The sequence below is a fragment of the Dipodomys merriami genome, unplaced genomic scaffold (genome assembly GCF_024711535.1).
Source record: "Dipodomys merriami isolate MVZ:Mamm:240054 unplaced genomic scaffold, mDipMer1.0.p SCAF_2, whole genome shotgun sequence".
In the NCBI taxonomy this organism is placed as follows: Eukaryota; Metazoa; Chordata; class Mammalia; order Rodentia; family Heteromyidae; genus Dipodomys; species Dipodomys merriami.
This window is the reverse complement of record NW_027203381.1, coordinates 119219233-119242467: the sequence shown is the minus strand read 5'-3', so window position 1 is coordinate 119242467 and position 23235 is coordinate 119219233. Positions and strand designations below refer to the sequence as shown.

Here is a 23235-nt window from a genome sequence, read left to right as displayed (position 1 = left end):
CTCATTCCAAAGCCTTATAAAGTTTAATAATGCACTTGGTGATACTTCCTTGGTGGAAATGAAGCTAGCTAACCATATAAGTAGAGATTAAAGTAATGTCACAACTATCTGTATGCCTCTCCTTTGCCTTTGTGCATGGAGAATCTGGCATAAGCAGGTCCCTTTCCATGGCCCTGGGACTCTTCCACCATAGAACCTAGAAGCAAACACCCAGGATTTTCAATGAGATACAAGTAAAGTTCCGTCTAAATACATAGGCATTGGGAGACCGATGGCCACACATTATATGTCACTGAGAATTATTTATTTGTCATTGAATTTAGTCCAACAGTTGTGTAGCAGAGAAGTATGGGTTGAAATTCTTGTATATAATAAGAAAATTCTAACATATGTTTAAGGGGACAAAATCTACCCCTCCAAGATCTACTATTTAAGAACTAAAATTTGGGTGTGCGCAATAAGCCTGTTGCAGTGCACTGCAAAGGCCTGGGTGCTGCGGGCGTTCCGGTGGTGGAGGAGATGGAGACGTAACCAGGACATCCTCAGGGAAGAGGCCCCAGCCAACAGGAGAGGAAAGGGCAGGGTAAGGACGGCCAGCTGGCTGGAGCGGAGAGCAGAGGCAGGGGAGTAGAAGGTGGCATACAAACCCAGCAGCGGGGAAGACCTGGCTTTTCCCTGCAGGGGAGGCAGAAGCAGCCCGACCTGCCTGGCAGGAGGGACTGGGGTGTGGGTGGGGAGAAAGGTGGAGGCAGAGAGGTTGACTGACCTCCACTGTGCTGATCAGAGCCAGGTAGGTCACTGTGGCTGGGACCAGAGAGGTGGTGGAGGGAGAGTGAGTGGCAGGCTCTTGGGGTATTTCAAGATAGCATCAGCTCATAGATTCCCAGATACAGAGACTTCAAGGTGTGCAGAAGTCAGGACATCGGGGAAGAAAGGCCCCCTTAACGGGGGCCTTTTTTGAGTCTTAGGAAAACTTGGGGATTTTATGGAGACGATGGTTTTGCATGTTCTATGTATCTCTTTCTCCAATGTCGACCATTGGGCAAGACCCAGATACAGAAGTGGGAAGGGCAGAGGGCTTCTTGGATGTGAAGAAAATTAGGAGGAAGTGGAACAGAAGAGGTGGACAAACATGTTACCAGAAGTTCCACTCCATGAAATGCTGTGCATTTGCGGTGCAGCCGCTGGTGGGGGTGGGATTTCTCCATCCGCATCTCCTCACACCACCAGGCAGATACAGGGTGGGAACCAGCCTTCATGGTCCAAGTCTCTGATCAGGGAACTTGATGTTTTGCTGTCAAAGCTTCCCATGGTTTTCTAAGTCTTCACTTTTATTGAGGGATCATTGGCTTATTGTAAACCCAGTTCAGAAGTGTAATTCAATGACTTTAGTTCACTAAAAAAAATGTCCATTTTTATAACAGGGCTGGCTTGTACCCTTCAGCTCTTACTGTTTGACCTACTCAACCTGACCCCAAACCTCAGTAAATCAATGATCTACTTTCTTTCTCCCTAATTTCCCTCTTCAGGATATGTTCTATGGATAGAATCATCCGGCATGTGTTTCTTTTTCTAGCTTCCTTTAGCATAACACCAGCCAGGGCCATCTAATTGTACTATATCCCTCTGCTTTGCTCAGTAGTATTTCATTGCATGAATGAACTCCATTTTGTCAATCTCTTCTCCCGCTGTGGGCACGTGGCTTGTGTTCATATCTGGCTATTACAAATTATGCAGCTTGAAGCATATGTAGACATGTTTTTGCATTTTTTTTTGGTCAAGAGGCTAGACCTCTGGGCCTGGGCACTGTCCCTCAGCTCTTCAGCTCAAGGCCAGCGCTCTACTACTTGAACCACAGTGCTACTTCCTGTAGATATGTTTTTGTGTGAACAAGTGTCTTCCGTTTTCTTGGCTGTGTGCCTAGTAGCAAGACTGCACTGTTTCCTCTAGGATGATGGCGTGCCTCGGCCGTCATCTGATTTCCAAAGGAAATCAGACTCTGTGCTGCTGGCCCTGAAAGGAGAGCTCCTAGAGTGCAGAGACGCGCTTGGCCGGATCACTGGTGTGCTCCAGGATCTTCACAGGCAGGGCCAGGCACTTCTCAGGTACAGAGCGAGCTATTTATAGGGGAAGAATGAGTGCGTGGCTGTAACTACCTCTCCCGGGTCGTTTTCCACTCTCAGCTATGTTCTAAAGCTGCAGTCACCGCAGCCTTCGCCCTCGCCACCTTGATGACCACAACTCAATGTTGTCATACTTTTCTTTTTGCCCACAGAGTGTTGTACTCGTTCCTGTGGGTAGTTTTCCTATCTTCTCTGGGCTGGGTAACTTTATCACTCAAGTTCCTGTAGCATTCTGGAAGAATTTCGAGGACCCACCATTTAAATTTTGAATTAGAATTCATTAGAATCAGAATGAGAATTCTCCCCACTTGCCCAGAGTACCCTCAGACCGAAATGAACTGGAGGACAATGCATTCCAAGGCCTTACCCAAAGCGTGGAACACAGCAAGTGCTCAATAAAGGCTTCAGGAGGGAAATGGCAGTCATTGCTGGCTATGAAATTCTTTCACATGATTTAATCCAGCTATCTCTGAGTGTTGAGGCATGGTAACATGCAGACTTGTCTATTTCCACATTGGTCATAGTCCTTGGAGGTGTGGTTGGGTCATCTGTTCTAAGAATCTGAGGTATCTAGAAGTCTGCACTGGATGGAACAATCTTTCAAAGCCTTCCTTCTGGTTGTGAGGTGTTGGTACCCCAGGACTTCGTTTTGTGGGTCTCATGTGACATCATGTTCAATGTTTCACTGAACTTTCTGTTAAGGTGGCCCTTCAAGGTGGCCCAAGACCTTTGCTGGAAAGGGCATGAGTCACATTGCAGCACGCAGGGTGACTGCTTAGCAACTGGCTGATCCCGTGGATGGAAGAAACAACAGCTCAGATTCCCTTTTGCCCATAGCTCTCTGATGTGTATCTGAGAGAATGAGTTTATGTTTTATTACACAGGCCCGTGGTGTGAACTAGAAAGAGAAATGTGGAATGCCTTGAAAATATAAAGAGAAGTGACAGCAATCCCCTATAGGTTACTTATCTCTTTAGTAGGATTAAACATTTATTTATCATTTTTCCTGCAGTCATTTTCATGATTTCACAAGCGGGCTCCTGGAATAAATGTTGCACATTTAGTCAAACCGCATTTCTTACGTAGCTCCTCATTTTTAAAGATGCTTCCATTCTTGTCAAGGCTACTTTTAGGAGAGACCAGGCTAAACTCGCATAGAACTAAGTTTTTATTTGGTTCAAAATTACTCACAATTGAGTTGGCAGAAGAGGACTGTAAAAAAATAAAAATCCCAGAAGTCTTTGTGGAATCAATTAGCATTGAAGAATGACAGTTACCTCATCCCTAACAATATGTTTGAGGGTAATGTCAGATTCTTAGAAAGCTGGAATGTAAAATTATAGTGCTACTATCAGCGTCTTTTATTTGAGTTAAAAATTACAATATTGAACTCTTAAACTCTGTTCCGATCAGAACTGATTTCTTAGTTGGCAATAATTTTCCTATTATAACCTAAGAAGCTTTGCTAAAGACTGTAATATTTGAGAAAGAAAACTACAAAACAGTTACTACCTGATGAACACCTTCCTCTCTCTTCTCTTTGGAGACGGTCTGTCACATTTATGAGGTGGATTTTTTTCTCCATCATCTTTGAATGAATGGTAGATTCTCTCCTTCCTGGCTCAACCATAGTCAGCCATGGCCTTGGTGGTCAAACCCTTGGTCCTTCCCAGAGATGGGACCAAAAGAAGGAAGATGGATGCTCATGCACATAGCTTGCCCCAAACTTAGCTTTCCACACAAAAAGCAACCATACTATGACACACGTAAGTTAAGGAAAAAGTATCTATTCTGTGTGTCTGTGGAGAATGCAACCTATATGACTTATAAATATCACAGAAGACTGAATAAACGAAAATAGAGGAATGTGAAGGACCCTCTAGTCTTCAGACAAATGCCTTCTCTGTCTCCACCCCTACTCTATTTGAAACTAGGCTGAGTGTTTAAATGGCTGGTCACGTGACCATCCAGTTGCGGCACGGGGCAGTGCAGACCTGAGTGAGCTCAGCCTGCTGCCTCACTTCTGCTCTATAGTTGTGTGACATCTTTCCCGTGGAGGTTTTCATCCTCTAGACTGAGGTAGGAGGCCACAGCCCACCCCGTCTCCACCCCAACCTCCTACTAAACATACCGCCTGAAGTTGGGAAACAATGAAGTTACCGAGTGTGCGGTGTGTAGGCGGTGTCTCTCCTTGGTTTCCGTGAGGGGCTCAGCTTCTTGGTTTCACAGAGTCAAAGCCAACATTCCCTATGGAACCCAGAGCAGGTTCCTTGGCATAGCTGGATCTGGCCATGTCTCAGTTCTCTGTGGGCCACTGCGTCACCTACTGCCGTATGTCCCGACGAACTTGTTATCGTTCAAACCCGTGGCGCAGGTATCCTTCCTGTCCTACCTGGCTCCGTTGGTGGTACCTCTGCCCAATGGAGTGGCTCAGTCCTTCCCGAGACTGTGGTGTGTCATCAGCCAGGATCCTCGCGCAGACCTGGGCCTGCGGGAAAGTCACAGCACGGCTGAGCCAGAAATGCCCAGATGGACGGTAGGATTGGACCTCTCTTCTGCTAAGGAATAAGCAGGCCTATCAGGGCTCCGACCTGCTGTGGGGAATCGGTGCCGTGCAGCTTGCACGGGCAAGCAGGGCTCCTTGTGGTGTGAAGGGAGCCTGGATTCTCGCCTCGCCCCTCTGAGTCAGCGCCTCCGGGTGAGGTTTCACCCACTCCGCCATCCTGCTCCCGGCTTCCAGCAATGGTCCGTTCCCTGGCTAGGGGGGTAACGCCCAAACCGCAAATTGTACGAAATAGAAATCTTACAAAAGTAACAATATCCTTGACCTTTTGCCCAACAATGCATGATGGGAAAGATGGATACAGGAAGTCAGTGGATTCACAAATGAACATTTAGGAAACACTGCAGTGTGCATTGATAAAGCGTTAAGCCCATCCGGCACAGATGCCGGATAGCAGTGGGGGATATGTTCTGAGAAATGCACTGTTGGGTGAACCCCTCGTCGTGGGCCTATCCTGGAGGGAGGACATCGAGAGTGGCATCTTTACACACCCCCAAGAAACATGGGGAAAAGTGCAAGTGTGGTTCAACAGTAGAGTGCCAACCTCAAGCGAGAAAGCCAAGCAAGAGCTCAAGGCCCTGAGTTCAAGCCCCAGTACCAGTGTACACAGACACACAGATACATACAAACACACAGACACACAGACACACACATACACACATACTCACACAGGCACACACAGACACACAAACACACACATACACACATACACACACAGACACATAGACACACACATACACACATACACACACAGGCACACATAGACACACAAACACACACATACACACATACACACACAGCCACACACAGACACATAGACACACACAGACACACACAGACACACAGACACCCACAGAAACACAGGATGCACAAGGCTGCTGTCAACACAACACAGAACACTGTCTACAGTAAACCTTTTTCAGATAAGAATGTGCTCTAAAGTGGTCATAAAATTGCATATAGTAAATGCATAAACTGGCAACATAGTGGTCTATTGCCATCAATGATATTGTGAGCCATGTGTACCATTTGTGTGGCTGGCAGGGTATAGCTCTCTTACAACACACATTGTAAACACGCGTACAAGCCCTGCTTCCAGCTGCCCCCTTAGGAGGGCTGCGATGCCACGAGATGGTAGAAATGCTTCATTGTCCAAAACACCTTGTGCTTGTATCGTGGAAATGTTCATTTATAAGACAGATGATAAACCAAGAGATCCCCAGAAATTCGCAGCCTGCAAGTCTCAGCTGCATCGTGACGTGAGTCAATGTAGGAACCGCTTCCAAAGCCCTCCCACACCCAGTGAGCTCTCGGGTTTAGTTGTGCCATATTTTTAGTTGCATTTTTAGTTTCTTGTGCTCTGGTATGGAATGACATCGGATCTTAATTGGCTCAATTTTAATTTTACTTATTATTAAAAAAATATGAGAGTTTGGCTCACCCCGTCATTTCAGCTACTATGGAGGCTGAGAATTGAAGGATCAGAGTTTGAGGCCAGCCTGGGCAGCTCCTGTCACAGTCCATAGCTGGATGCCACACGTGTGCCTGTTAAACTCGGTGGGAGGCTGAGATTGGGTGGCTCTCTATGCAAGGCCAGGCCAGGCACAGAGCCTGTGAGATGCTATCTCCACGTAATCCGGTGACGTGGTCCGGGCCTGCGATCTGGGAAGGGTGGGATGTCCACACACTGGCAGTTGTGGTTAGGGCCATGCTCAGGCAGGAAGAAAGCCGATCCTAAGCCTAGACGGTGAAAACGAGGCCTGGAGGCCTACCTCCGTGCTAGCGCAAGCGTGAGGCCACATTAGCACTTAGAAGAATAAAGAGAGAATACGTGCCAGCCGAGGCTGACACGGAGGGGTGTTGTGTTCAGAAAGCTGCTGGGGCTCTGTAGTCAGGAGACACAGCAGGAAGGAAGTGAGAAGGGCGGGAGGGAGGGAGGCAGGCGCTGATTCACCAAGTCCCGGAGACAGGGGTCCCAGCCGATGTCCTTCACAGGCCTTAACAGGAAGGCCCTAGTCTCCAGACACGCCTGTGGACCCTCATTATTTGGGCAAGGTCATTCCCTGTGGCTGGAGCTGTGGGGCTGACTCCCAGTGTGTAGCTTAGCTGAAGATACTTCTAGCTGCAGAGGTGTGGTGTGTGTATGTATGCATGAGTGTGAGTGTATGCGTGCATGCATAGGAGGGCATTGGCTCTACCAGGGAATCTGGAGAGAGCGCGGTGGTCTGAGTTTGGTCACCCCTGTGCTGTCAGCCTGGCTACAGGGCGACGTTCGGCTACTAGCTGGCTGGGCCAATCCCCACTCTCGCACTCATTAAGAAGTTTCAATGTTTACTCCAGATCCAGTCTCATGATCTTTGAATGGCGTAGATGTTTTCAGCCCTACTTACCAACCCAAGTTGAGTACATACAAATGGATGGGCAGGTGCATCTTATGACACAGACATTACAGCAACCTCACCACACTCCAGGAGCGTTTGCTGTTGTTTTATTTGTAGGAATGCAAACAGAAACACATTTAAATTTTAAAAAGATCAGAGGAAAGTAGTTTAGAAAATCCTATTAGGTAAAATACACAGGCACTAATATATGCACACACACACACACACACACACACACACACACACACACACACACACAGAGCATCAACAAATGAAGCAGAATCTAAAACCAGGGCACATTTTGTGTGTGTGCACTCGAACACAGTGCAAGTTGCATGGGCATATGTGGACCAGAAGAGGAAGTGTAAAGATCAATAGAATACGGTCAAAGAATATTATACTCCTGTGTGGAAATATCACAATGAAATGCTCTGCATTTACTTACCACTAGTGTGCTAATAAAAATGCGGGGAAAACACCCAGAAGCTGGCCTGGCAAGACTGAGTAATAACTTTGCCAAAATCACGTTATTAACTCTCAGCTGCCAACAGCAAATGCAATACGGGCTCAACGTTCTATTTTTATGATGACCCGTTACCCTTTTCAAATGCTGTGCATGTGGTTTTCCTTTTTTTTTTTTTTTTTTTCCGTAAACAGTGGTGAATTCCATCTCATGATACGTCTCTGTGTGCTGGGCAACCCGAGCTTCAGATCTCAGCCACCTCTCGGTGGATGGCTGCTGTTGCTGCCATTGCCCAATCTTGGTTGTGACATTCCTGGAAATAGCGTGAGACCAGACCCTGGCCTCCGTGAGCAGCAAACGATATAAAATATAAAATCCAGTTTTGATCTGTACTATGGGGGACCAAGAGGGGATAAGCTAATGTGTTCTTCAGTTATCAAAAGTTCAGTTCTACAGAACTGACCAGTTTGTTCACACAATTAGGAAACTAGACCCCAGCCTCTCCGTGCTGAGTATCCCGAGCAACGTCCAGTTCTTTAGCTTGAGTTGAGTCTTGTGGTGACTGCTCGGAGCTGACCGAGCTGCAGGCAGAGTGTGTGACGTTCCCTGACCAGCTGTTTCTGTTGTCTTCTTGCAGTTTTCACTGAAGAAGCTCACTCCAGCCTCTACTTTGTCAATGCATCTCTGCAAGAGGTAGTGTTTGCCAGTACCTCGGGGACGCTGGTGCCCTGCCCGGCCGCAGGCGTCCCTCCTGTGACTCTCAGATGGTACCTAGCCACGGGTGAGGAGATCTACGATGTCCCCGGCATCCGCCATGTCCACCCAAACGGCACTCTCCAAATCTTCCCCTTCCCTCCTTCGAGCTTCAGTACCTTAATCCACGATAATACTTACTATTGCACAGCTGAAAATCCTTCAGGGAAAATTAGAAGTCAGGATGTCCACATCAAGGCTGGTGAGTACGGCTTCCCCAAGCTTGGCGACCCTGGTGCCAATCTGTTCTCTGTGTCTCTGGTCATTTGTTCACTAGATTCCAAGGGGCTCATCATGTAGGAACTAAAGCTTGAACGTGGCTATTAAATTCTCCAGTTTATCCTAACCTTCTTATGTTGTCACTAACGGATGTTTGGATCCCCATTTTCTCTGGCTCACATCTGGTGTGGGTGTATTTTCCCTGTTTCCTCCTTCCCTCCCTTCCGCTCTGCCATCTGAGAGGAAGTAGAAAGGAGGGGACACGAAAGACAAATATTTGCATTCTCAGTGCAGACTGGAATAGAGAGAGACCAGTCTCATTTGCTCGCCATGTTGTGGAAATATGTTCTTTTTAACAACATATTGTGACTTTAAGATCATCACTGCTAGGAGTCAACTGGGAAACGCAGCCTGAGATGCGCAGACATCAGAGGCTTTGTACACAGGACATATTGTGTCCTTCTGTAGATCCGACAAAGCCCTGCAAAACAAACCCCCAGCCAGACTCCTGTTAGCAAACAGCATTCTGATTATTTTTTTTTCAGCCTGCCACTGACACACTGGCGTAAAGTGGCACAACGGAATCACAGGGCAGAAGAAAGGGCCTTGGGCTGGGGTCTCGTGCACCAGGTAGCTGGGGGAACTTTGCAATGACTGCTGCCACCAGTGAGGAAGGTTTTGGAGAAGACGCATCGTTGGGAGCACAAATGTGAGATTGTTCCCGAGCTCTTGCATACAAGCTCTTTGATATAAGCAATCAAACATCAGACTGTGACTCACTCTGCCAGCTAGTCATTTTCTCAACGATATTTTGATCTCCGTGACACGCTCATGAATTCCAAAATCTGCACAAGAATGCACTTAAGAAAGACGGAGGAAGACTGGCTTTAATCAATGGAAATTTGATATGTCAAATCATTAAAATAAAGCAAATGAAGTTTGTATAGGGACCTCCATGCCTGACAAACACAGAGATACAGTGAATGCTTTTGACTTGGCAGACTGAGTGTTTTAATGATGTGTTACAAGAACGTATTTATAGTCTACAAAGCTCCACTTATCCAGAGACCTGGAATTTCAGACAGCTCTATCTGTGTGAGATAATCCGTGATTTCCACCACCGGTTTCCTGTCAGAGAAAGGCATCACATGCTCATGTCAGCTTTAACTGCCGTTTCTCCGGATTCCTCAGTGTTTGTTGATTTGGCATGACACTGCAAGTTTGGTTGGGGGTGCAGAAGTTTCATCTGTGTCTTGCATAGCTACGGGATTAAGATGTGTGTGTCTGTATCAGAAACCCTGTAAACTGTGGCCCCGGCCTGCACTGAGGGGTCTGCTTGAACATATACTGTGGACAATCACAATGCCCAAGGGCCACATAGTGCCTCTCATTTTGCTCATTCTGAACGTATTAGAGTTGCCACGTGGGTGTTGGATATCACACCCGAGGCTTTGCTTTGCTAAGCACTTGCTGGGACACTGAGCTACATTCCCAGCTCCGCACCCATCTTTAGATGGTTTACTGGCTACTTGAACATCTGGTTTCACCTGTGTGCAGATGCGGAGCAGAACTGAATGGGCCTTCAGAAGACCAGATGGGGAGCACATGGGCTTCCTCCTGAAAGCCAAGTGTAGGAGTGACAAGGTGACTGGCCCCATTTTTCTGCCATGTGTCTCTGGACAGAGGACACGAAATGGGTTTGCACAGCAGTTCTGTTCATTCCACAGGTCAGGTGACCGAGATCCCCTTCCCTATGAGGATAGGAAACAATGGAAAGCATGATTGGTAGAGTGATAATAACAAAATATTAAGAATGAGGATATGAGCTGAGCACCAGTGGCTCACACCTGTAATCCTAGCTATTCAGGAGGCTGAGATCTGAGGATTGCTGTTCAGAGCCAGCACAAGAAGGAAAGTCCATGAGACTCTTATCACGAATAAACTACCAATAAACTACTCCACAGAAATGGAGCTGTGGTTCAAGCAGTAGAGTGCTAGCTTTGAGCAGAGGAAGCTCCGGGCAGTACCTAGGCCAGGAGTTCAAGATCCAGGACTGGCATACACACAAAAACATGAGCACATGTCAATACATTCAACAACCTAGATGAATAGAAATATTCTTGAGAAACACAAAATATGAACTCACCAAAGAAGTCATGGACACACTGAGAACTCTCACATCTATTATTTCATAGATAAATGTTTCCTAAAATGGCACCCCCCCCTCCACTCTGAGTTCTGAGAGACATTTAAGTAAGAAATGATAGAAAACAATCCTAAATAGATTCTTCAGCATCAGAGGAGGTCTGCATTACCCTGAAAGTAAGTGAAAATGAAGGCATTATCAGAAAGGGAAACCAGACAAATGTCCCTATGGGTAGGGAAGTACCAGGGTGATATAGATGCATTGTAATTATGAACTGAATGGTAACCCTTCGTACAACGGCTTAAAGGTAATGAAGAAGAAGAACTCCCCCCTCAAAAAAACTCCAATGGATGCAAAAAATGAACAAATCTACTCGTGATAATATTCTCAGAAAACTGAGACAGCAAAGGCAGATTTTCATTCCAATAAAAACAAGTAGAAAAATCCTAATACAGCACACCTCACAAACTGACACTGAAAGTGGAAATGTTCTCCTGTACTGCAAGGATCTTCAGCAATATTGTGTGTGTCTACCACTTCCACCGTGCATTGAATTAGAGGCTGCAGCCAGAGCAATATGACAAGAAAAAGACATGAACTGTGTGCAGAATGGCTCAGGAGTCTGCCTATCTTATTTGTGGATGAGAATCATGAATGCAAAATGTCTGATGGAATCTGCAAGGCAGCTAGTGGAGCCAGTAACTAACGGAGAGTGTCGCAGTCGTGGTATTCAAGGTCAACACATGAGTGCAAATGATAGACAGAATACTCTTTAAAGAGTATCTAAAGAATACTCTTTATAACAGGATAATACACACGGCGCTTATACAGTATTTGGGATTCAAAATCATCTAGAGGATGTATATAGGTGGACTTGCAATTATTGCTCTGTTTTGCTTAATTTTAATCTTTTTGAGACAAGGTCTCAATACGTTGCCTGGTCTGGTTTTGAACTCTGGGCTCAAGTGCATCTTTTGCCCCAGCCTCCCAAGTAGCTGGGACTCCAGTCTGACACTATTGCTTTACGTGAGGGACTGGTGCACCCTTGGTGTCGGTCCTAGGACGAACCCAGGCTGCCCGATGCAGATGGATGACAGTTCATCTAGTACTACTTTTGTGCCAGGTGTTGTTAGAAGTCCTAAGGTGATTTTTTAAAAAATGACTTACTACTCAAGTCAGGTGGGGAAGCAGGGTGGGAGTACTTCCCTTCTTCCTCTCTCTCTCTGGGGACCTCATGGGATTCTGCCCCTATAGACAGCTGGAATCACATTTGCTTAGACCTCTGTCCCTGTGATAATGGATTCCCCTCTCTCTGGTGGTTCAGCCTCTCTCTCTCTCTCTCTCTCTCTCTCTCTCTCTCTCTCTCTCTCTCTCTCTCTCTCTCTCTCTCTCTCTCTCTCTCTCCCTCTCTCTCCCCCTCCCCCCCCATCCTGCCTTACTGCCCTTTCCTCTTTGCTTCTTCTACCCTCCAACACGCTCATGTTCTCAGCAATGAGCAGTGTTAGTTGACTTGTCTCTTTGTGGCTTCTTTCCAATGTGAAACTTCAGCCTCAGGCCTCCCTAAGGGATTAGTTGTTTGCCTGCACAGGTGAGCAAACCCCCATCCTATCTGCATAATAACGGTGCTTCTGAGGTCAGACTCCTGGGAAACCCAACTTTATTTGAAAAAAATACCTGAAGTAAAACAATCAAGGCGGGGCTCAAGTGGTTGAGAGCCTGTTTAGCAAGCACGAGGCCCTGAGTTCAAATCCCAGTACTGCAAGAATAAAGCCCCTTCTCCCTCATGTTGCCTTCAGGGGGTCTGGTGGAACATTTCAAATTACACGCTTTCCTGTCGCGCGGGGTTTAGTGTATTGCTAAGAGCGAATGACTCTGTGGGACAGATGAAAGACATGAAATGTGCTAAGATGTCATGCAGTTATCACGCTGTGCATGCGCCTGGGAGGCGCTCGGCGTGAACCCCTTGGCCCTGTGTCTTACCAAGGCTCCTTTTCCTGCCTTGCAGTTTTACGGGAGCCCTATACAGTCCGTGTGGAGGACCAGAAAACCATGAGAGGCAATGTTGCGGTCTTCAAGTGCATTATCCCCTCCTCGGTGGAGGCGTACATCACGGTTGTCTCATGGGAGAAAGATACCGTTTCACTTGTGTCAGGTAGGCTGCGCGTCTCCAGCGTGGGGGGTATGGCCGGCTCCCCCCATGGCCGGCCCACTCAGGTCTGTCTGTCTGTCTGTCTGTAGGATCCCTGGGGGGATGCTAGGTGATCAGGATGCCAGTGTGTGGATATTGGTTTGCCATGGCTTAGTTCCTCACACTCTGGTGCACTAGTAAATGGATAAGGATGAGTTACTCCTTCTCTGAGTGTAGCCCTTATGGTAGCCTGTTTGGGAAAATGGTGGTTTTAGTTCTGCTTTTCCAAACAGGCAAGAAGGTGGTGTGTCTGCAAGATGCGTCGATAGTACAGGTGTGACTGATATTTAGAGATGAAAATGGGGGCCGTGGAAGCTTTAAATTTGTGAACGATGGCTCCTTTCAAATATATTCTGTTACGTCTTTGAACTTGGACTCAGGAGTCTAGTAAGCATATATATATATTATATGTGTATTATTTATAATATATATAGAGAGAGATGGGAAAGATATGCATGCATAGGAATAAGTTCTTGGTTTATATCTGGTTTCTAGAAATGACATGATGAACTATCTTCTAAGAAATTATGGTTCCTCTATTTCTAATGGTGTTTCCGTTGGCTTCTTGGTCCCTGCTGCTTACCTGGGAAATCCTGTGTGGGCACAACTCTCAGATTTCTCTCTTGAATTATTCTCTTGAAAAATGGTATATTAAAGAATGTATTGTCTGCTTTTGGAGAAGAATTGTGATGAACCTAACCTGTGTTCCAATGTGTGTGATAAATAGTTGCTTTTCTTTTCATGGCTTTGGCAATAATGGCTGTGTGTATGTCCCTCAGCTCTTCAGCTCAAGGCTAGTACTCTACCACTTGAGCCACAGAACCACTTCTGGCTTTTCTGCTTATGTGGTGCTGAGGAATTGAACTCAGGCCTCATGAATGCAAGGCAAGCGCTCTACCACTGAGCCACCTTCCCAGCCCATATGGTGACCCTTATAGAGCAGGTTGGACTCACCCCTCAGAGAGACATATCTTTTTTTTTTATTATTATTCTCAGATTATCCATTAGCTAGAGAGTCAAGGTTACTTTCTATCAAGGATGCATTTCAAATCCAATTCAAGACTGAGATATTTTGTCCTTAAAGAAGTATAGGGTCTTTTAGCTTTTAGTTTTCCTTAGTATTGTCTGTACAGTGAATGCACTAACCCTTATGCTTCAGTGGACAATAAATTCTTGCTGCTATGTTGATTAATGGTAATAATTTGTTAGCTTAGGGTACTGAAAATGTTAAAGTTTCAGAACAGAAACATGATTATAGTGACCAGCATAGAGATTACACTACCCATATGATTTGCTAATTCATGGTTTAATGTCTCCCCTCTTCAGAGGGCATTTCAGGTCTCTTCATGGCAGATGGAGAGATTGGATGGCATCATTTGGCTGAGCTCAGAGTTGGAAGGGAGGGACTTCCACGTTGGGGGCGGGGCAGTGTGGGAGGGCGGGCACTTGGGGCAGTGTTTGCAGTGTCCACACTCAGGGGACTAGGTGATGGGTATTTGGCCACATGTCACACGGCCCCCGCTTCAAGGTTTTCATGTCTGCCCTGGCAGGGGAGCAGAGCATGGGCGGCTGATAAACTGCCCCGCAGTGAGAAGAGCTCACATCATCTCTGGTCTGACTTAACTTCACAGAGCATGTCACGTGGCCACGCGTGAACTCAGTCAGGTTTGGGCCTGAAAAGAGGCCTGGACATCAGAACGAGAGACGGAAATCTTCCATCCCTGTGTGGCCTTTATTCTTACTTTCTATAATCCGTAACTCAATGTGGAGACCCTTAGGCTTTCTAGATGTTTCCAGTAGGTATTATATTCATGTGTAGGTTTCACCTTTTGGTGGTGATTAGATTTCTTTTTCTTCCAGGATGAGCCTAGTGGAATGAAAAGGGAATTCTAGGGGGAGGGTGCTGGTCTGTGGGCACACCATATGGACCTTGCTTATAGACCCCGATCCTCTTCTCCTCCCTGCCCTGACTCGTGGCTCTTGGTGGCATTGGGAAGGCCACAGTATGACTTTTCTTGTCCCATGGCTTTTCTTGTCCCAAATGTAGCCCCTGAGTTTTGCTCTTGAAGAGTCCATCAGTAAGCAACTTTTATTTGTGTATAAGCCATTGAGTGATGGTGGGGGGCGGGGCGCCGGGGCGTAGACTCAGCTCAGTCCGAGTCTAACAGAAGTTTAATTTAAGGAAACACGACCTTGCAGATGACAAGAGACTTCCAAAGCTAAGCCGGGATGTCTAATCGGAAGTTGAGCGCCAGCCTTCATAATGAGACTGGCTCTTATTGCTCCTGGGAACAGCAAGCCCATTGCTTAGGTAGTAAGCCTGGAAGGGACAGTGGCTGTGGTTTGATACTAACGCGTGTCCAACGTGCTCAGTACGTGAAGGCAGTCACAAAGTCCCTGCCAGTGACAAAATGAATGGGATGGTTCAGTGGAGAAGAGCTAGGCATGGGGTAAGCCTGAGGCTGGCTGGGCTGGCTGTGGGATCCTGGGCTGAGACTCTGTCTTCTCAACCGGGGAGGAGGGGGAGAGGGGGAGAGGGGGACCCCAGACAGAGGTGCTTTTTCTGAATGACCACTGAGCTCCAGGAAAAAAAATGTCCCAAAGTCTACATGCACAGAAGATGATCTGCAAGAGGTCAAGTTGCCTCTGCTTTGCCCGTAAAACTGATACCCCCAGCAACTGTTGTCTGACGAGTTTAAATCCACACACAATGTGGTCAACACACACTTACCTCTCCCTGGACAGTGCTGCCTGCGAATCGGGCTGAGAAATCTGTCCCAGGAAGCCGCTCTCCTGCTTGGAGCAGCTCACTGGTAGCCACAGCCTCTCCCTGTAGAAGGACACGTGATGGACTCGAATGGACCATGAGAAAACAGCTGTGGGAGTTCACATTGTGTGCGTGGCGGGGGGAGGCTGCAAAGGGGGCTAGGTTCTGGCTGACAGCTGGAGTCTGTTAGCCCAGGCCTTGGCTCCTGCTCAGGCCCCTGGCTGCGGTCTGCTCTGATGGGTTTCACTCAAGATGCTGGGATGCTCAGTCTTAGGGACCTGTAGACCACAGAAGAAAGGGTTCCTTTTGGTAGGTGAAATTTACCTTCATGCAAACCCATAGGCCAAGGGCTCCTTGGAAATGCTAGCTAACATAAATGAATATCATCTCCAAATTTTTCCTTCCTTCTTTCCTTCCTTCCTTCCTTCCTTCCTTCCTTCCTTCCTTCCTTCCTTCCTTCCTTCCTTCCTTGCTTGCTTGTTTGCTTGCTTGCTTGCTTGCTTGCTTGCTTGCTTCCTTCCTTCCTTCCTTCCTTCCTTCCTTCTTTGTGTAAGGGCTTTAACTTGTAGCCTCATGCTCTCACTTAGCTTTTTGTTTAGGGCTGGTGCTGTATCACATGAGCCATACCAACACTTGCAATTTTTTGCTGGCTAATTGGAGATAGAGTCTTAGGGACTTTCCTGCCTAAGCTGGCTTTGAACTGCGGTCCTCCTCTCTCAGCCTTCTGAGTAGCTAGTATCACAGGTGTGAGTTCATGTATTTGGGGGAAAAAATCCAAGAACCTGGAAAGTCAGCTTCCCGTACTAGCCCCCAAAGAAGGAAAGATTCATAATGTCTGCCACTCTTGCCCTGGGTGGAGGGTCCCATGCCTTTTCTTTTCTTTTTTTTTTTGGGGGGGGGACCGGTCGTGGGGCCTGAACTCTGGGCCTGGGCGCTGTCCCTCAGCTCTTCAGCTCAAGGCTAGCGCTCTACCACTTGAGCCACAGCGCCACTTCTGGCTTTTTTCTTTTTGCTTATGTGGTGCTGAGAAATTGAACCCAGAGCCTCATGCATGCAAGGCAAGCGCTGTACCACTGAGCCACCTCCAGCCCCCTATGCCTTTTCTTGGGTGCAGAAGTGAGCAGAGGCAGGCACACATCATGCCACCTAGTATTCTTAATCAATAGCTCGGATCTGACCAACTGATTTCTTCCCTCCTGGAAAGGAGTGTATGAGTCTGCATGCAGTCTTACTTCTCTGGCTGGGTGGGGGTGGGTGAATGGAGGGGACAGAATTTTGAGTATCTGAATATTCATGTAGTCCCATAAAAAGAATAGTGTGGACAGTCCTGCCTTGGAGATGGCCAGAGGCATAGGCTGAGATTTACCAACCGTGGGGTGAAGGGTAAGGATAGCAGCTTCCCGCCTGGGTCCCTGTCCCCTTGGGAGTTGGGCAGCGCCTGGGATTAGGAGGTGGGGGCAGTGAACGAGCCCAGTGTCTGCATCTGTCTCTCCTGATAAAGCTGTGCGTGGCTCACCAGGGGTTTAGCCACATTCACATCAAAGCCACAGCCCAAGGGTAACCGGATTTGGAAAATGGGAAAAAAACGCAAACCTATTACTCTCCTGGAGAAATCACCTCCCTGTCCGGCCGCGGCCCCTGTGGTGATAGTTCCTGTCTGCGGAGACAAAGGAGGCTCCATTTTCCAGGATGGCTCCTGGATGGCCTGAGAGGGTCCAAGCCTGACTCTTCCTCCTGGCTGGGAAAAGGGAACAATGCCTGCTCTCTGCATGAGATCTTCCTTGTGGGGCTTGTGGGATTTGGGTCAGGACATCGCAGGGGACCCCGACCCCCACGCCAAGGAGTAGCACCCCCAGGTGTTTTCAGGACCAGGCCTGCTCCATCCTGAGGGGCACAGAGGTCACGGTGCCGCTACGGAGGGAGTGTTGCTGGCTCGGCAGGCAGATTCTGTGCACCATGCTACAGGTGCACAGGTGATGTTGCCTGGGAGAAGCAGAGAAGATTCCAGAAAAATAAAATACGCCATTTAGAATGCTACATATTTTAGGAAGAATGCCATTTGCATTCCTGGAAGGACGAAATGCAACAATTACATTGTAGGAAGGAAGAAATGATTGACAGAGCCAACCAAGACAGACCACCTATTTATTAGGCACATCACAGTGGCCGATGCCAAGAGCCGGTGTGGTGGGATCTGTTCTCCCTGGGAGGGGGCGGTGTTGGGGACGTGATGGGGCTGCGTGGGCACGGAGAAGGAGCTTGCTCTGTTACTGCCATGAGCATCCATGGAGGTCTGAGTCCCCCAGCACTCTGGGAGTCACTGGGCACAGCACCTAGTAAGAGGCTGGCATGTCTACGGGCGTCTGTGTGTGCAGAGCGCTGGAGTCACGGGCTGCCTTTCTCCTTTCCACAGCCGCACAGCCATGCTGTCCCACTGACGGGACAGACAGTCAGCTCTGGACAGCGGTCAGCTCTGCCATGGTGGACAGTTGAACTGTGGTCTTAGTTCCTAGGGTTTCCCTGTAGAAGGACATTGCTGTCTCTTATGCTGGGATGGTCACCAGGATGAAGGGTCGTGAGGACGCATCTTGGCTAGTGGGGTCCGCTCAGGGTCCCAGGTGAAGAGGTGACGGCCGCTGTATCCCCGCCCCTGTCTCCCTGGGGCAGGCTAGCACCGGGTCCCAGCTCTGCAGATGGAGAACAGGCCAGAGGGTGGAGCAGGAATCGAACAAACGAAGGTCGGCGGGGATCTTGTTGCTGTTTCTCCTCTAGTCATTTTTGACATTTAAAATTTTTCCTTTACTGTTACTTAAACGTTTACTGCATGTAAAGCATTGCTTTAAGTGTTGCCATTAAAAAAAAATTATGTGACCTGTTTGAAAAGGATCCCAGTGAGCCAGAGACATAGAAGACTTTAAACACATTTAAAATGAATATACTTAATACAAAGGAGCTGCAATGACTATCCATTCAAAAGAAACCCATCTTTCTATAAATGAACCACCATGAAATAGATGTAATGCTGAATTTTACCTCAACTACTGCGTACAACATAATTTGGTGTAGATGAAGTCGGTATATTTCTGGGGAGATCGTCTGTGTATCTGTGTATTCTACCAACAATCATCTACCTATTATCTATTATATACCATCTATGTATCATTATCTACTTACAACCATCTATTCTCCAGTATTTTCATCCACGTATTATCTATCTCATCTGTCTATAATAATCTATCATCTCATCTAGCTATCTGATTTACCTTTTATCCATCTGATCTATCGTCTATCATATCTATCATGTATCAATTTATCTATCTATCATCTATCTATCTGTCTACCATCTATCTATTTATCTATTCTTGGTCTACTTGGGCATCCATAGCAAATTTCTACACACAAACCAGGGAGATTTATTGTGCATGCCCTCACCCCAAATGGACAAAGATTCAGCCACAGTGAATCCTCTCTTGCAGATGAGGGGGATTCGTTCTTTGTTCAAACTAAATTGCAAGTAAACACTTCCAGCTTCTCTCCTGTCTACGATCTGGCCATTGCTGCCCCTCCTCCCCGGCCATGCATTCTTTTGTCCTTGGTGCCCTCTGCATGGATCCGTATCTTTCTCTACAATTGTTCTTGTCCCAGGGGAAAAAAAGTTTTTTTTTTGTTTTTAATTAAGGGGCTTCATCAAGTCATTTCCAAGCCACAGATGATATCGGGAAAGAAAGGCCATGCTGCGCTCCCCCCCCCCCCCTGTCTATAATTAGAGGGTGAAATTTTCCATTCTAGGCATTGTTATCCCTTTGCATTGAAACCCTATCATTGAAACCGCCAAATGAACTTGCAGCGGAGGAGGGACGTTTCCAGAAGGGAACGCAGCCAGGCTCAATCGCTCGGTGGAGAGCCAAAGGGGCACGGTCTAGATGCACATGGCCTGTTTCTAGGGCTCCAATTTCCATGTGTGGCCATTTGTGCTCCAAAACAGTATTCTACTTTCCTGAATAGTCTAGACTATGAATATCAAAAAAATGTGGTGCTTGTCTCTCTGTGTCTGCCCTATTTTACTAAACATGGCCATCTCTAGATTGTGCAATAAGGGGGTGAGAGTGGGGCGGGGGAGGGGGAGAGGACGGGAGAGGGTCATGGGGCCAGTGAAAATGATCAGAATATATTCCATGCACATATGCACACATAGAACATTCCAGAATAGGGCTGAGAAGGTGGCTCAGTGGTAGAGCGCTTGCCTTGCATGCATGAAGCCCTGGGTTCAATTCCTCAGCACCACATAAGCAAAAAGAAAAAAGCTGGAAGTGGCGCTGTGGCTCAAGTGGTAGAGCGCTAGCCTTGAGCTGAAGAGCTGAAGGACAGCGCCCAGGCCCAGAGTTCAGGCCCCACGACTGGACCCCCCCCCCAAAAAAAAAAGAACATTCCAGAATAGAGCCCAGTAAGATGTGTCTTCCAAACAATATTATGTCCAGTATTCAAGATTTAACAGAAAAAAATATGTCCATATGACCAGAATAGTGAGCTAGCCAGATTGATTTAGAACTCATCAGCTCCATGTTGTCATTTCTTGTGTCAGCCTATGTTCCTGACTCTTCCTGCTTCTGCTCAGTTCCCTTCAGTTCCTTGACACTTAACAAGAAGAAAGCTGCCTGTGTCATTTCCTGTTCTGTTGACTTGACCAAACCCCAATCAGTAAGGGAAGAAAGTCTCAACACGGTATTGCTACCCACGCTTCTGTTCATTTGTATTTGCTTCTTTGTTTGTATTGGGGGCTGACCTCAGGGTCTTGGTCTTGCCATATGCTTAGATCTCTCACTTGAGCCATGCCAAGCCCTTTGAGCGTTTGTTATTTTATGAGGCCCCACCTTTATGTGTAGGCTGGCCTGCAGGTCCATCCTCCCCTTGACACTTCCTGTGTGGCCGGGATCAAAGCTTTTTAATTGACAGAGATAGCGTCTCAAAAACACTTGGTCTGGATTGGCCTCGGGAAGCCATCCTGTTGATCACTACCTCCTGAGTGGTTATGATTACAAGCATGAGTCACCATGCCCAGGTTGGTCATGCTTCTGATAGTCTCCAAAGTTTGGTTGCCATGAAACCCTGAAGTCAATTTTAGATGGAAGGCCCATGAACTTGAGGCCAGGCAATGGCTGTCACGCTCTTCAGCTGCCTTGTTGTGGTCCTGAACCTAGGAATCCAGGTTTATTTCCCGATTCCCTTGCTCTTGGCTTATGGTTATGATTGGTGTGGGCAGGAGAGATGCAGGCACACATGTTTGTCTCCTGTTTTGTCAACATGACCACAATGTCTGTTCTAAAGGTGCTTAGGTTTTGTAATGATCTTATCAAAGACAACATCCTCATACATAATAAGAGCATGGGTAACCATTACCTTTTCACGGGCGATGATGAAACTGGAGTCAGTTGTACACATTTAAGACACACGCCGAGTGTGTCGCTGCTCAGCTCCCAGGCTTTGCACCCGATCATGCTGCAGTGGACAGTGTGTATCCACAGCCCCTTCTCCTTTAAATCCAGAGGCAGCCATAGCTGCTGATCTGTAGCTCCCCTCATGAGGCAGCTCTGCAGAAGGAGAGTAGGAAGAGGTGTGAGACGTGTGTGTGTACATGCGTGTGCATGCGTGTGTGTGTGTGTGCGCGCGTGTGTGGGCATGTGCGTGTGTGTGCATGCATGTGCCTGTGTGTGTGCACGTCTGTGTCCGTGTGCATGTGTGCATGCGTGTGTGTGGGCGTGTGTGTGTGTGTGTGTGTGTGTGTGTGTGTGTGTGTGTAGTTCTCTTTTGAGGAGTCAACTTAATCAGGCAGTGTGTGAGTGGATCATCTTTAGTCTAATGTGTAACATCAGGGGTGGATACTCAGGGTGTTAAGCATCGGGATCTCGGCAGAGGCTGGGCAGGATTGTCTGTGTGCATCAGTTATTTATTACAGGATACAGAGTCCTTTTTTCTTAATGATGAGGTTTGGTTTATTCATAGCTATCAGACCAGCATTTAAAAAGCAAGGGAAACGGCAATTTGAATAAACTTTTTCCTGTGATTTAAGTTTGCGTCATTTATGTTCAGTCTCAACACCCTTTCTTAACAGAGTTGGCCAGGGCAGCACTGGGGGTGGGGAACAGTTGTGTGGACTCACTCACCGAAGGGAAGGGGGTGCTGTCTGAATCCCAGCTGGGGGAGGAGTCAGGCTTGTCTGCGCCCCCCCGCCCCCGCCCCGCCCCGCCCCCACCCACCTTGCCTGGACCTCCAGTGCTCTCACTGCTGGCTGCACCATCAATTCAAAGATCAGTTGGCTTTGTTGTTTTGGTTTTGGTCTTTTCTACTAGAGCCCACTGGCCTGGTTTTGTTGACAGGTTTTTGCAGATCCAACATGATTTTCTATAGTGTGGAGGAAGCATTCATACCAAGCCTGTCTCAGTAGCATCTGAACTCGGGACAGGTGTCCATCCCAGCCCTTCCTACACTGTGTGGTGAAATGGATTCAGAGCTGTCTGCCTGTTTTATTTTAGGTAGAAACAGCTGGAATTATTTAGAAAAGATGCAGGTGTGTGTGTGTGTGTGTGTGTGTGTGTGTGTGTGTTTAAATGTATAGATGATGGGCTGGGCACTATGGCTCTCTTGTATATTTAGTAATAAACATCAATCAATATGTAGCTGCTTTCCAAAAAATACTTCAGTGGGATCTGAGATTTGCTTCAAAATGGTCTGGTAGAGAACAGTGGTGCAGCATTTGTTAACAGAGTTGGGATCGGGTACGGGGTAGTGGACATTTGTCCTACCTTCTTTTATCCCTTGAATGTTTCTGGAATATTCTGTTTGAAAGTTGAAAAACACCTGGGTGCCAAAATTGCAGTGTGTTTTGCATTTTCCGTAAGCATGGTTAAAGATGAGCCGTCGGCACACTGCCACTCCAGGAAGAGGCAGATTACGGATGTCATAGTTTAAAAATTAATGCTACATTAAATGAAGGGTGGTTTGTCGGCTGGGGAGAAGCCCTGAAAATCCGAGCCTGTACAAGAAGCAGAAGGAAACACTTCTGTGCAGTCAGTGGCATTTCTCCAAGAGGAAGATTTCCCATCAGAATTTTACCGAACTATGTCCATGGAGATTGAGAAGATAGAAAGAAAGGTTGCATGTGTTCTGGTTCAAAACACTTCAAGGAACCAACTTACATGACAAAATCCCACTCACCACCAATCCATGACCTTGACTTCTGTACAGTCTTTTAAAATATATTATCTTTAAGTAGTTGTTCAGTGGGGTTTCAAGTCAACATGTCAGTTCATGTGGATGGGTCATCTCTCAATGTTACCCTTTCTATGGTTCTCACCGTGGGTCCAACTCCACCCATCTCAAGTTACCTGCTTCCAATTCCACATTCACCCACCTGTCCTCTCTCCATTCAACAGTTGCCTTGGTCTCACCCCCTTCAGGCCAAATGCTTTGGCTTCCTGGTATTCATTTGGTAGACTGTGGGTAAGCTCAGTTACACCATGGGAATCCTTCCCTGTGCCTATCCTACTTCTGTTAGTTTGCTTGTGTAAATATGCATATGGCCCTGGATGTGTTTTCATATGTTTATGTTTATTTTTTATGCCATTAAGTAGTTGT

General features: G+C 47.1%; 1 protein-coding gene across 1 annotated transcript in view; it reads left to right on the top strand.

The window, feature by feature from the left end:
* The window catches only part of Dscam (DS cell adhesion molecule), a 448055-nt gene that overhangs the window by 71289 nt on the left and 353531 nt on the right, over positions 1 to 23235 (top strand). The window contains exons 2-3 of the mRNA XM_070030727.1: positions 8168 to 8485; positions 12654 to 12800. Coding sequence (XP_069886828.1) covers positions 8168 to 8485; positions 12654 to 12800 — 465 coding nt within the window. The remainder of the gene's footprint in view (positions 1 to 8167; positions 8486 to 12653; positions 12801 to 23235) is intronic.